This window comes from Coturnix japonica, chromosome 7 (genome assembly GCF_054131305.1).
Source record: "Coturnix japonica strain WE chromosome 7, WE-NBRP24, whole genome shotgun sequence".
In the NCBI taxonomy this organism is placed as follows: domain Eukaryota; kingdom Metazoa; phylum Chordata; class Aves; order Galliformes; family Phasianidae; genus Coturnix; species Coturnix japonica.
In genome coordinates, this window is record NC_140669.1 from 4,775,029 (window position 1) to 4,788,527 (window position 13,499).

Below are 13,499 nucleotides of genomic sequence, written 5' to 3' on the forward strand. Positions count from 1 at the left end.
CAAACTTCTGTTTTGAAGAAAGAAGTTTTAAGAATAAAAAGATAGAATATCTTAATCAACCTGAATATCCAATAAGGAACAAGCCATTCTGCACCTTATGGTATACTTTGAAGAAGTCATTTGGACTCCCCAGAAATCATCCCAATCTCGTTGGTTATTCTTACAAGGAGCAAAGAACAAAGAACATTCCTTAGTAGAGATATTATGGGATAATTCAAGACTGGGATGCATATTCCAGTAACCAACAGCAGTCAAGCAAATTTTCTCAAGTGCACATATTGAGCAGCATGCTTATCTAAAGCCCAAGTGAGCCTGTAAACAACAGCATATATGATTACGCCACATCACTTCATGTTGACATAGACATTTTAGCTTTGGGTTCAGCCTTCTCTACAGGTAACCATTCATTCATTCATCCGGTGCTGTGACTCTGAACATGAATTACTTCAAGGGATTTTAAAATGTTTACAGACAAAAAACCAACAGCAGCCAAGATCTATTGTTTGGGATTTAGATCCTAGGGCAGCTTATCTTCTGAACGCCAGCTCTGTGGCTCAGAGACAGTTCCTTCAAATTTTAATTCAAATAGAAAAAAACTGTTTTGTTTTAAATTCGATCATTTTGTCAGATTCACCTTTAGCCAAACCCTGTCAGGCTGTTGTACAGTAAGCTATTGATAGTGTGACATTCCCATAGAAATGAAGAGCGCAGAGTGTCAGTGTGGGACTCTTCATATCCTAAAGCCAAAATGGGTACATTGGCTGCTTTGGTGTATGACAAAGATCTTACATAAACATGATAACAAGAACAGCAGCTAAGATATAAAAGGCAGAGTCGTTATTTAATATGCACAGGTTTCTAGGAGGAGTAGTCCCAAGTTCAGCACTCCTGGTGCCAACAAGAACAGTACTAAACAGTCTGATGAAAGTATGTTTAAGGCCAAGCGTGGGGAATTTGATGCTAACGTGAGTGACATCCCATGTAATGAGTTTACAGATGAGAAATAAGCCTCAGTCTGAATGAACATTTGAGCTGAAGTATAAACAGGGAATATCACCTGATTATTAACCTCTGCTTGTTTTGCCACAGGGCTTACTTGTCAGGAAGACCAGAATGAATGCGAGGAGGGTCTATGTTTTCCTGGAGTGTCCTGCATAAACACCTTTGGATCATATGTATGTGGAAATTGTCCGAGTGGGATGGAAGGAAATGGTAAAACTTGCAAATGTAAGAGCATGATTTGTTATAATAAAAGGGTAAAAATGGGCCCACTTCTACTGCTCTTATTCTCAATTGAGTACTTTGTCATTCACTTCAAGGACAGAGTTTTAAACATACAAACCAGACTACTGTCATCTTATATTAATATGGATAATTGCAAATTGGTCTCAGTTTGCTGTTTTTCACTGCAGTTCAGTTTCATTTTGATTAGAATGAACACCACAGCATACAAAAAAGGTATTTTTCAGATGTCAGCGAGATAATTTGCCAAGGATGTTCTCCAGGTTCCCCACTACCTCTATCATAAATAAATCACCCAGTAACAAGTAGCTGGGGAGCACCTCCAGGATTAGTTCTGTTCTGAGTGAATGCTGAGTGGGATGGATGTGGGGTAGGAGGCAGAAGGTCCACCTGCAAATCCTTCACAAATTTCACCTCTCTCTGCTGTGTATTTCATGAGAGGGCAAAGCCCACGGCTGCTGAGCTTACATTTGACATGAGATCATGCCACAGACCCCAATAAGCAAAGTAAAAGTCTGGGGACAATTTAATATGTATGTCCAGTATGTGTTGCTGAGGCAGTTCTCTGCAAACTCTTGAGCAGGAAGCTACAGTGACTTTGCACCATGCTGATGCCTTTCCACTGCATGAGAAATAAAATACCCACACCCTGCTTTCTTCAGTCACACACACAAATCCAGTAATGACATTTAGTGAGCAAGGACAAGAAAACTCACCATTCAGTGTGTTCTGCACTTAGCTGTTGGGGTTTCCAATCAAGTCCAAGAAGAAAATGATGGAAATATTTACTTTTTCTTATATTGACTGCCAAAAGGAAAAAACCCCTCGATCATATTGCCAAACATCTGCATAGAGATGTTTTCTTTAATGTCTTGTTTAGCCATGCTGATTATTTCAAAGTGATTTGGCACCTGTTTTGTGGTTTTCTATTTTTCTAGGTAATTTGACTAACAAGGAAATTTATACAAAATTATGATCATCATATTTTCATAATTTCTTCCTATGCATTTTTTAATTGCAGATATATTTCCTTAGTTCTAAAATACATGTTTGTTAGAACAAGCTAAACAGTTTAACTTGAAATCATCCTTCCTCCTTCTAACACACAAGCTTAGCTTGCCCACCCATGCTTCCTTTGCTGAAGGGTAAAGGCTTCTCAGAGGAAGGAGAAACCTAAAGTAATATTATAATAGCTAAAGTGGGGTACAGCTCATTGCATTATTCAACATACATACAGGTCATAGACTCAGGCTCTGTTAAGAGTACAGAAAATCCAGGAGACTCAGAGCAGCAGTTGTGTAACTCAGAGCACACACACATGCAGACTTAGCAATCCCCAGATCATCCAAGCAATTCTCTTCAAATTTTGTATAAATTGATATTTTTCAAAAGGTTCCAGCAATCAGCTTTTCTCTTTGCATTTATATATAGTTAGCACAGATATTTTGAAGCATACAAAGTTTGTAGCTGAACTAAAGCCAACAAGCACACACACAATGCAGTTTCAGGCAGAAGCTTTCAAGGAGAAGCAGGAATCAAACAAACTTCAGGTCCCAAGCATTTGTTTACTGTCTTCATCCAACACCACACACTACACAGAGACCTGATGCCTTCCTACTGCCCTTAGCTCAATAAAAGATCACTGTGCATATTAAGTATGTTTCTCAGATAAGCAAGGATTATTGAGTTTGTGCATTGTAATTTTTTCTATATTTATGCAGAAGCTTTGCTGAATGTCAGCAGCTGACTCACCTGATTTGCCTTTATTTGCTTGAGGGTCAGCTTCCAGAGCAAACTGATGGCAAACTATCTGACTTGCTGTTACTGTTGCTTTTTATCATCAATCACAGATAAGCCCTTAACACCTCGTTTCCTCGTCTCCATGTTTTCTTTCCACAGCTGTGCTTGCTGCTGACTTTACAAAAGCTTTAATCATGGACAACAACAATGGCAAAGGTGAATTGAACAAAACTGAGGTTCAGTGGCCACTGCAACCCTTAGAGGCAAAGAATTCTCCTGTAATTAAGCATTTTAACATAAGCCATAATCACGGTAGGTATACAAGAATACAAAATATTTTTCAGCTGTTCACAGACTCGTTAAGGTCAGAAAAGATCACAAGGATCACCTATCAAACCACCTAGAATCAACCATCCAACCATACCACTGTGTCCATGTTGCAGTTTACATATTCTGAAATCATGCATTTAGCCATTTTAACAATAAACATAAGCTGTTTATAACACATCACAGAAAGACAGAGTTAAAATCTCCACAACACATCAGCCTGTAGATTGCTGCTAAACAATTTTGCATGGGAAAAGAGCCCTTACAGCAGCAGCAATCAGACCGGTCAGGCTTAAGTACAATCTCATCAGTTTTGAGATAGAACACAATCACTCCAAATCATAGTGATCAATGGAAAACAAGATGATAAGAATGACAGCTTATGCCAACTTGCCATAAACAAGTGATGCTGAATTTTATTCCATCATCTGACCAGCAGTCACTGCATTAAGACCAAGCTTTGAGCATAAATCAATATGACTACAGCAGATGCTTTTCCCAGAATATTTGTCCCATCATTACAGCAGGACCCAGAGCACTACAGCACCTTCAAAATAGAGTGTATGTTGCTTATGTTGACCCACTTCTAATCAGTATTGCATTTTTCCTTGATTTTCTAGTGAGAGCAGGGAATAGAATAATTTAGACTTGGTACATCTGTTTTGTAGGGATGTATGTGGGAGAAAATAGTCTTTTTTTCTCATCTTCTTTTGTGTATCTGTGCCAGGCTAGCCAAAACGTGACCAGAAAATGACTTTTATACATCTGTCATATTGTTGTACGTAACATGCAATGAAAACACTGGAAATGCTTGAGAATCATGATTGAGACCTCACTGGAGGCCATTATAAAAGATCTACAACCATCATTAGGATTTTATTCATCATCTGTTCTCTGTCGACACTATTAAATACTTCACAGGGAGTTCATATTCATGCTATTCAGTGACATCATAAGTGATAAAATACCATATACTACCAGTGTTTAATTTAGCACATATTTCTAAGATAATTAAAATAGTCTCTTGTCATACAAGGTTCAACACTTTGAAGATGATTTCTAGATCAGAAACATAAGTACTTGTCAGTGAATTCTTAAATTTAAGGTATATATGTACTGTGAGGTTTGGTGATTACATTCCAATTATAAGAGACCAGAATGATATCTGAATAACAGTTTCTTACCCAGTTAATCTTTCACTTATGCTGAAAATTACAGTTTCTATATTATCAATGATAAATGCCTAACAACTTTGAGTTATATACTTGTAAATATGTAGAAGACTAATAAATCTTGCTTTAATGAGAAACAGCTGTTCTGTTACACTCTGCCTACAGGACATTCTCACACTTGGCGCAAGGTTTGGGAACATTCTGCATTAATTACTCTTCAAAAGAATAAAAGCAGAATAAAAACTTTAGATGAGCTTAGACATACTTACTTGCATACGTGCATCTTGTTTGAGAAATGATAAATAACACATGTTTGAACTCCCATTTTCTTTCTAGGCCACACAGCACATCAGCCCCACGTTACCACCTGTGCCAACAGGCCATGCTTTCCTGGAGTGCTGTGTTTTGACAGGAAACCCCCTTATGTTGGCTATGTCTGTGGCCGATGTCCAACAGGGTTTTTTGGAAATGGCCGAATCTGCAGCAAAACCCCCAGACCAGGTACTTTCTAATTTTTGGATGTTCTGAAATAGCTTTGCAGACAAAGGCTGTCAGTGAACCTGAAGTAGTACGGCATTACAATACAGTGTGCTTTAAAGTTGAACCCCAGTGCCTTTCTTCCAACTGTGAATTCTCCTCCCTGACAAGCAGCGCATCTTATTTCAGGAGTCCCTGTCTCTCGGGAATGAGATTCACCCTCTCATTTGCCACTAGTAGAATTCATCAGGACAGGACTTACTAGATGTACGAATCACCACATTTGTATTTCTGCCACCGCACAGACATATGATTTCAAAACATGTTTCCTCCTCCGTGGGATAGGAACATGACACATGCCAGTACCACTCTGCTTTCCTTCCCTCCTAATTTATTTGTGGCAAGGCATCTGTTCTCCATGGTAACCTGTGAAGATGATGATGAACAAAGTGCCATGTAAGAACAACCTTAGCAGCAACACAATGGCAACTGATAATTAAAACATTTCAACAGCATCTTTTGTAGCCTGAGCAGTATTCTTCCTTTGGGAGTTCTGAAACTCAGCTGGCCCATTAATCTCTGAGGACTGATCATTAGAAGAAGTCTTCTGTTGTGACAGGAGGAAAGCTGGGTCCTGACCTCAAGCAGAAAATGACAATAGCAGAGCAACTACTTATCAGTCATCCAATCTTGCTCTCTCTCAATGAAATTCTCATAATTCAATGCATAGTTCTCTAGGGGCAGTCTGGATGGCTGTACTCTTTGCACTGCACTGAGTGATTTGTCAAGAGAACTGATGTTTACTCCCACATAAAAGTAGTTATTAGGTCGGGTTCCCTGTTTTTCCTCTAGATCTTTTTCTTAAGCATTCAAGACAGACTCACTTGAAACATATTAGGGTGTTCCCTGACCTCCAACACTCTCCAAACCTACTCTCACTACTCATTCTGTATCCAAATCAATGGCTATTGCCTAGGTGTTGTACTTAACGCAAACTTTCAAAGCCAAAGCAATTTTACTGTTTAGAGTGGGTATCATCCTGTCTTTTTGAACTATAAATTGATTTTAGCCAGTCCTCAGAATTTAAAGGTCACAAAAAAACAAAACTAACATTTTCCTTGCTCTGTCTTGCGATGGGTACGTACATTGTATTGGTTTGTCAGAGGCGTAACGTCAGCTATTGACTGTTCTGTAACTTGGCAAAGCTGTAAAAGCAGTTGAGCAAAAAAAAAATGTGAATCACTGAGCAGATAGATAAAACAACATTTCTGTCACTGCCCAAAGTTCCACCCTGCCATCAATTGGATAATGGGATATATGTTGTATACTGCAAAGATCATTTCTGTGCTGCTGAGTAAAACAAATATTCTACAGATATTTGTACCTTAATCAAACAAATCTTTAGCTCTCTTCTCAGTCTTAGGAACAATTTTCATTTTTCTGGGCTTGAGGAATTGTAATTGCATTACTTTCTATCTTTCTTGCCTTATGTAAGATGTCTGTATGTTCCTATGCCAAGGGCAAGACCAGCCTTTAAAACAGTCATGTTCCTCAAGATTAAATGCGAATAGTCCTTCATTTTTGTATTTAGAAATGAAAGAAATTTCTGCAGCTTTATGTGTCCTAATTTATAACCAACAGGATCGGTTTAGCTCTCTTTCACATGTGCTTTGCCAGTTCAAGCAGAAGGATTGTACAGCATCGATGTTTAAAAGATACCAGACAAAAAGGAATGAATTTTCAATTAAATTCATGTACAGTCATGGATTAAGAATATTGTGAAATCCTCTCTGTTAGAATAATAGCTTCTCTCTCTTCTAACTTACGCTATCATTCTTCAAACAGAACGGAACAAATCCTCTTCAGCTTGCTGCAGTGCTTATGAAGGTACTGAGATTACATATGTCCCTTTTTTCCAGCTCTACTAACTTTAATGTAAAAAATGTTCATTAATTCCTACTTTGTATGTTTATTAGCTCTTTTTGATGTGAAGTTATACTCAATTGTTACTATTTAAGGATTAATGGACAAGTATGCATTCATACAGAAATCACAAAAATTACCCAACTGCCTTTTTAGACTATAGAGCAAAGAAAATTATGCTTGAAGAATTTTTTTTCCTAAGTCCCTTTGACAAAGAAGATGCACTTAGAAGCCCTTCAGTTTTGATTTCTAATCAGCAAAATACATTTGCTCAGCATTGATATGGGACAGGCATTAATTTTTCGATGTACTTGGCATAGTGCAAACTCCATAATTTCCACAAACAGTTTTCTAAGCCCTCTATGGTTGCTCTGCCAACAGTGTAGGGCCTCATTCTCTTCTCACATGCTTTACCTGGTTGGTACCAGTAGTCTGTATCAGTTTAAATCCATCAGACTTGATTGCAATAATTTTTGAGGTCCATCAGATGAGTCCCAAGGAACAAAAATTCAAGTATCAAAACCCTTACGGAGATTCATACATAAATCATAAGTTTTAAAAATGCATTCTCATATGTAATGTTTTCAGGTGTGTGAAAGAAAAGTATTTGTCTCCCTCCAAAATCCATGCAGCAGATGACCTGTATATTTGTTAAATTTACTAGAAGCATCAACAGTCTCTTAATTTTGTTGCCAGTGCAATAAGAAGGAAAGTCTGAGGAATTTAAATCTTCACTGGGCACATTTCACATTTATATAAAACATCTGTTACCTTTTTGTTGGAGAACCACATCTATATCAAACCTTGCCGTATCATAGGCAATGTTCTCTGAATAAAGAAAATGAATAGATCTGGATGGGGGATGCCAGTGATGTGACTGCAGGTTCCAATATTACATCTCATCAGATGCTAACGGTATTCTTCTGGACTGTTTCATCACTCACAGTCCTAGAGATACACATCTGTTTGAACTTTCTTTCTCAGGTTAGTAACGTAGATGTCATCACTAAAGACTTATATTTTCCTATTAGTAAATCAGCAACTTTACTGGACAAAGCAGAGCCACATCCATCACAGATAAAAGATCCCTTAGAGACAGCTTGTTCTGCCTCTTCTGGTTTAGGTAGCCAAAGATCAGGGGAGAAAATTATTTTGTGATCTCTGTAAGTGAATTCTGCCCTCCATTCTGAGCACCACTGCAGACACTCCTGCTACAGCAGTTAATTTGCAGTACTGTGTAGACATTTGCCGCTTGATATAGTTTTGGATTTGCCAGCTATTTGTTATGTTTATGTCCTCCATTTTACACTATTCCAGCACCTGCTGTGTGCTTCTGAATTCACTTTGATTTTACATCAGGGAAACCTCTGTGACCTTCTAATTTGTACCACTGTCAGATCAAAGCTGAATACAATATTTGAATTAAAAGAAGGGATGCATTTGAACACAGTGCTCCAGAAGAGAACTAACATATACAAACATATTATTCTTAGCTTTCAGCTTTGAAATCATTGTTGTCATTGTTAGCAGTCATCAGTGATTGCTGTCAGTGAAAAATAAGTAACTCCTTGAAAACACGACAATGAGAGTTTTGGTTGCCAACATGAGGTTCCAGCTCTGGGGCTAACTGCAAGAAGTAGGGACTTCTTGCTGCATGAAACTAATTAAATGACTTTACTTCAAGAAGCAACTGAAGAACATAGTGGAATCCTTTCATCAAACAGAATTGATGAATTTGCATTAAAAAGATCAAGGCTCAAATTCCACTCGTACTTACAAGAGTGTAAATCAGAAGTGATTCCATTAAATGAAGAGCATTGCCCTAACAGCATGAGCCTAGGGAGGATGAAAAATGTGTAAATGTAGGCACATCACACACAGAACTTGCAGCTACGAAGTCTGTATGCACTGGCAGATAGAGATACAACACATACACTTAACAGCATTCAGAGGATGCTGTACAATGAGGAACCAATCAGTCCTGACTGTTTATGTGACAAGGCAGTGATATTTCAATGCTTTAGTCATCAGCTGTGAAGCTGTCAGAGAACCTCACAAAAAAAAAAAAAAAAAAAAAAAAAGGATGCAGTAAAAATACAAAATAAATAGTAAATTAAATACTGCTTTGATCTGGCTCTGTATGGTAACACATCCCAGCTGCTGATTCTTGTGAGCTCTGAAACTGGGAAGCATTGCCTACAGCTGACTCCAGCCATCGAAACCCTGGACACAGAGTCCATCTTTGATCTATGAAACCTGTGTTTCATAAACTGTGTTTCCATTTTCTGTATCTTAGGCCCAAACGTACCTTTTTGCAAACTGACCAGTTGTGTTGTGATGGCTCCTTCTAGGAGTATGTGATGAAATGGCAGATGAAGTGTGGTTAGAAATGACACACAACGATATTCCATACAAATTAAGTTCATGAAAAATACATTTCTGCAAGTGGTATACCAGTAATGATCAAGATGGTCAGATGGACATAAGCTGTGACCTTTTTCTGTCCTCTGAGTAGGCACCTGCCTCTGAAAGGCCACTTCCGTACTTATCAGAGTAGAAAGAGAACCTGAGAGTCTTTTAGATGGCTTTTTCCTCCTTAGGAATAACTAATACAACATCATGCACTTTCAGAAAAAATACAGGAGCCCACAGAGTATATGCTATGACCCACACATAATAACTAAAGTAGGCACAGTGGGAATAATATGTTTAGATAGTTTAAAATATAAACAGTTTCCAGCTTCACTGATCCTTATACTCTGTCAATCCAGAATTTGTTAAGTGCTTCCAATCCAGATGATATATTCAGGAAATGATGTAGCTCAGCAATAGAAGTCCAATGAAGCCCAAGTCATAAAACCACTAGGAAAGAGGACTAAGCTACATGCCATGAATAATATTTACATTCAATCAGAGCATCAAGCGCAGATTAAATTTCTCCCCTACCAAGAATGTACCATCTTTTGCTTAAGCAATCCCCATGCCATCATGACTTTTAAGTGATAATAACAACTCAGTCTCCAAGAAATAATCTATGGAGGATAGAGGCTCTATAGGGGTCTTTGTTGATGCTGTTTTCTTTTATTTTGGCTTTTTTTCCCCCTTTTTTTTTAACGTTAGCAGAATAGAAAACAAGATTATCTCCTCTTAATATTCCCAATCCTATTTAATCATCTAACTGTAATAGCTGCAGCTTTTAACGTGAACCAACCCTGTTTTCACAAATTTGATAATGTCATTGTTTTCTTAAAGGCACTTAGAAGCCTTTTAAAATTATAACTCATCCTGAACCAATATCCTGGCCTCATTCAAGCGATGCAAGAGTTCTGCCACTCAATATGGAAGCAAAGCCAATGATAACGAAAAGGACTGGTAAACAATACAAAGCGGAATACATTACAGTGGGGAGAAAGGGAGACCCATTATCTTCTTCGTAGCTATTAAAGCCTTATATATAAATATATATATGCATGTATATGCATAAGAAGTATAGATAGATGCCACTCCTATCAGTTGAAGATGTAGAAAACTTGTTAAAGCACAGTTTCGCTCAAGGTATTTATATCTGCTTTTAAGGTATTAAAATAGATTCATTACTGTTCTCCAGCAAGGCATAACTCAGATTGTTTCTTGGCTTTCATATGTAAAGTAACTCATTTTTATGTGTTTACAACCCAAAACAACATAATTATTATTTCAGACCATTTACTTCTTGAATTAAATAGAGGAAAAGAAAAAAAAAAACAGTAAAATATTCAAATTTAAGCTATTTTTCCTTTGATGAACTATTATGGATTTTCTTTTGAAGAAATGTTAGAAACTTTCTTTATGATCTGCTATTGCAGTTCTAAAGGATTCTGCATAGAAGTTTCAGACAGTTAGACAGGGATGCTTCAGAGAGGATCTGCCTCGATTTTGCCCGTTTTGCATATATCTATCAACTTTTTCAAGTCAAGAGAGTCTGAAGGGCCATGAGGCATCATCAGATAAGAACACAGCTTTTAATAATTTTTCCCATCTCTCTGAACGCTGAGCTGAAGTAAAATACACTACCAATCCCTGAATAGAAAATACAATTCCCTTTTATTAAATCTATCTTCATGCTGTCTTTATAGCTGCTGAAATAATCCAGTTGTGGACTAAAATAATTGGAGAAGGAAGGACAAAAAAACAAGAGTAAAATCTCGGGTCTGAAAGGTGTGCAAGGAATAACAGAAGAAAGGGCAATGATGTTACTTTGAGGGCATTAAGTGAAGGATCCATAGTGCATTCAAGCACACCTCTACTTCTTTACTTCCTGTTTTGTTACCTGGAGATTCAGAGAAAAACACAGGAAGAGCACTTCTAAAAATTGAAGCAGAAAATGTTTTTGAGCCAATGAATGCATGGAGCAGAGAAAGAGAGTAACAAAGGAACAGAAAGCAGCATGTCTTCTGTGCGAAGGGTGAGAGCTCACCAAATACCTTGAGCTTCCCATCCCTGGAAGAGAACTTTTCAATTCAATTTATGAACAGCTGGTTCATAAATATCTATAAACAATCTGAAAAAGATATTGAAAAATATTGAGAAACACATCTAGAGGAAAACGGAACACTGGGGAGCGCGTTCACATCTCCTCAATCAATAAATCTCATACCATCTTTAGAAAAGACAACCTCACAAAACACGGCCTTCAAAATCTCCCTTGAAGGCTTACAGAATGCATCACAAAAGGCAAAAATAAATGAAGAAATCAACAACAGAACAAAGCGGCAAAACCCAAGACTCAACAGTGGTTACAAACAAAGGAACAAACCACTTTACTTTCTTCAGAGGCTCAGTTTTTCCATATAACTTAGTGCTTCTTGCAATGTCCTTGTACTTTTCCTTCAATCCTTTGTCCTAAGAACAGTACTATCTAAAAGCTAGATACCTCCTAGGAACACAGATACATGCACCTTACATAAAGCTGCCACGCATTAGGGTAGGTCTCATATTGCCCCCTAAGCATAATACGGTACTGTTTGGCTTAGTTACGTGTCTTTGCATAGGGTACCTTGATTGTAGATTTAGAAGTCGTAAACTTTGTTTTAGAACAGTTAAATAAGAATTTAACTTCCTCCATGCTGAAGACATTTAGAGAATTAACTTCAGGCTGTATTACTTCAAGGAATTTGAGACTATCTACCAAGCTTTCCTTCAGGGTGAATGTTTTTCCAAGGTCCTCTGGAGCTCTGTGCACTGTAATGTAACATCGCCTCTATGTTGAGGTAAACAGAATCCTCAGTTCACTATTTAGGAACTTTGAGTTTGGATGCTTCTAAGTAATGCCAAAGATTATCAACAGAATGCTTACAAAGCAGCAGACATCTCCATAGATCCATTTGCTGATATTTGTGGGAATTATTTACTCTGCAAACAGGGAGAATTCTAAATGAAGTTTAATGGGTGAACTGGCTGCAGATTCCATGCTTTTTCCTTCACAACAGGCACTGAGACAGAATTGAATGATTTTATGTTTCAGACATACAAAATAAACTTGTATTGTGAATTATGACTGGTTTTGCAGAATGGTGTATGTACAGCTGCAGCCACATTTGACAGACAAAAGAGTCTGCAACAGAGGAAGGAATGGTTATAATGCCAGTTCCATAGAATATTCCCTACTGCTCATGGTATTGGTAGGTGAAGGGGAAGAGAATTGCTCAGATAGCAACAGCGGCAACAGAAGCAACATAGTTCACAGACAGCTAACTAGATGCTTTCCTTCTAGTTTTATGAATAAAGCAACGAATGAGTGAATTAACATAGAAATGATGGTTTGGGAGCCCAGAGTTTACTGAGGATGCATATGCCTATACAGATGGATGCAGACCAGGGCAACTGCTTTGCTCATGGGCTGACCTGTCTGGACGCAGGGCACATTAGGTTCACAAGCATTTGAACTGCATTAGTCCAGCATCAGCCTAATAGTCTGGCTGACTTATTCTGTCCACCTATGCACAGCGAGTGGCATAGACATAAGCTTCACATCTCTTTCATCTTTGGATGTTTTGGGAGTTATTGTTTGCAGTTTGCTTAAAGGGAAATTCAGTGACTTGGGAAGTTCAACCAACTTCCAAATGTAGGGAAATTCAGGATGCTTGAGAGCAAGAAAGGGAGAATCAAAGTATTATTATTGGACATTCAGGAGGGGAAGGTTTTAGGTCACGTTTGGATGGCCAAAGAGAAGATGTAGCAATTAAATAAATTCTGAATAGAGAAAAGAGTGATGCCAGAACTTCATCAAATAAAAATTAAGAGCTGACGGAGAAAGAGAATTTCCCTAGAGCTTCCTATTGACAGCTGCTCTGTTTCCCCTTTCTCACCAAGTAAACACAGAAAAAATATTAATGTGGCATAGCAGAGAGATAAATGGGTTGATCTCTAATGCTCTGGTAACACGGCTTCTTAGACCAGTGTAATTTTTTTGTTCTCTCTTGACATTTTAAATAAGATATATGTGCTGGTGGATGTTTCAAATTTTAAATGATGACCCACATAGTGTAATATGTCAAAAGAGCATTTCTCTTTCGAGGTTCTTCTGAATGAGAAATGTGCTACACAGCATGTACTACTAAATGTTAATAGCTCTAAAAC

General features: G+C 37.8%; 1 protein-coding gene across 4 annotated transcripts in view; it reads left to right on the top strand.

Moving 5' to 3' along the window:
- LOC107317000 (von Willebrand factor D and EGF domain-containing protein-like) overlaps positions 1–13,499 on the top strand; it is a 162,922-nt gene that overhangs the window by 104,005 nt on the left and 45,418 nt on the right. For all 4 annotated transcript variants that reach the window (XM_085552978.1, XM_015869184.3, XM_085552979.1 and 1 more), the window contains 3 exons: positions 1,090–1,227; positions 3,142–3,294; positions 4,818–4,982. In XM_085552978.1, coding sequence (XP_085409104.1) covers positions 1,090–1,227; positions 3,142–3,294; positions 4,818–4,982 — 456 coding nt within the window. The remainder of the gene's footprint in view (positions 1–1,089; positions 1,228–3,141; positions 3,295–4,817; positions 4,983–13,499) is intronic.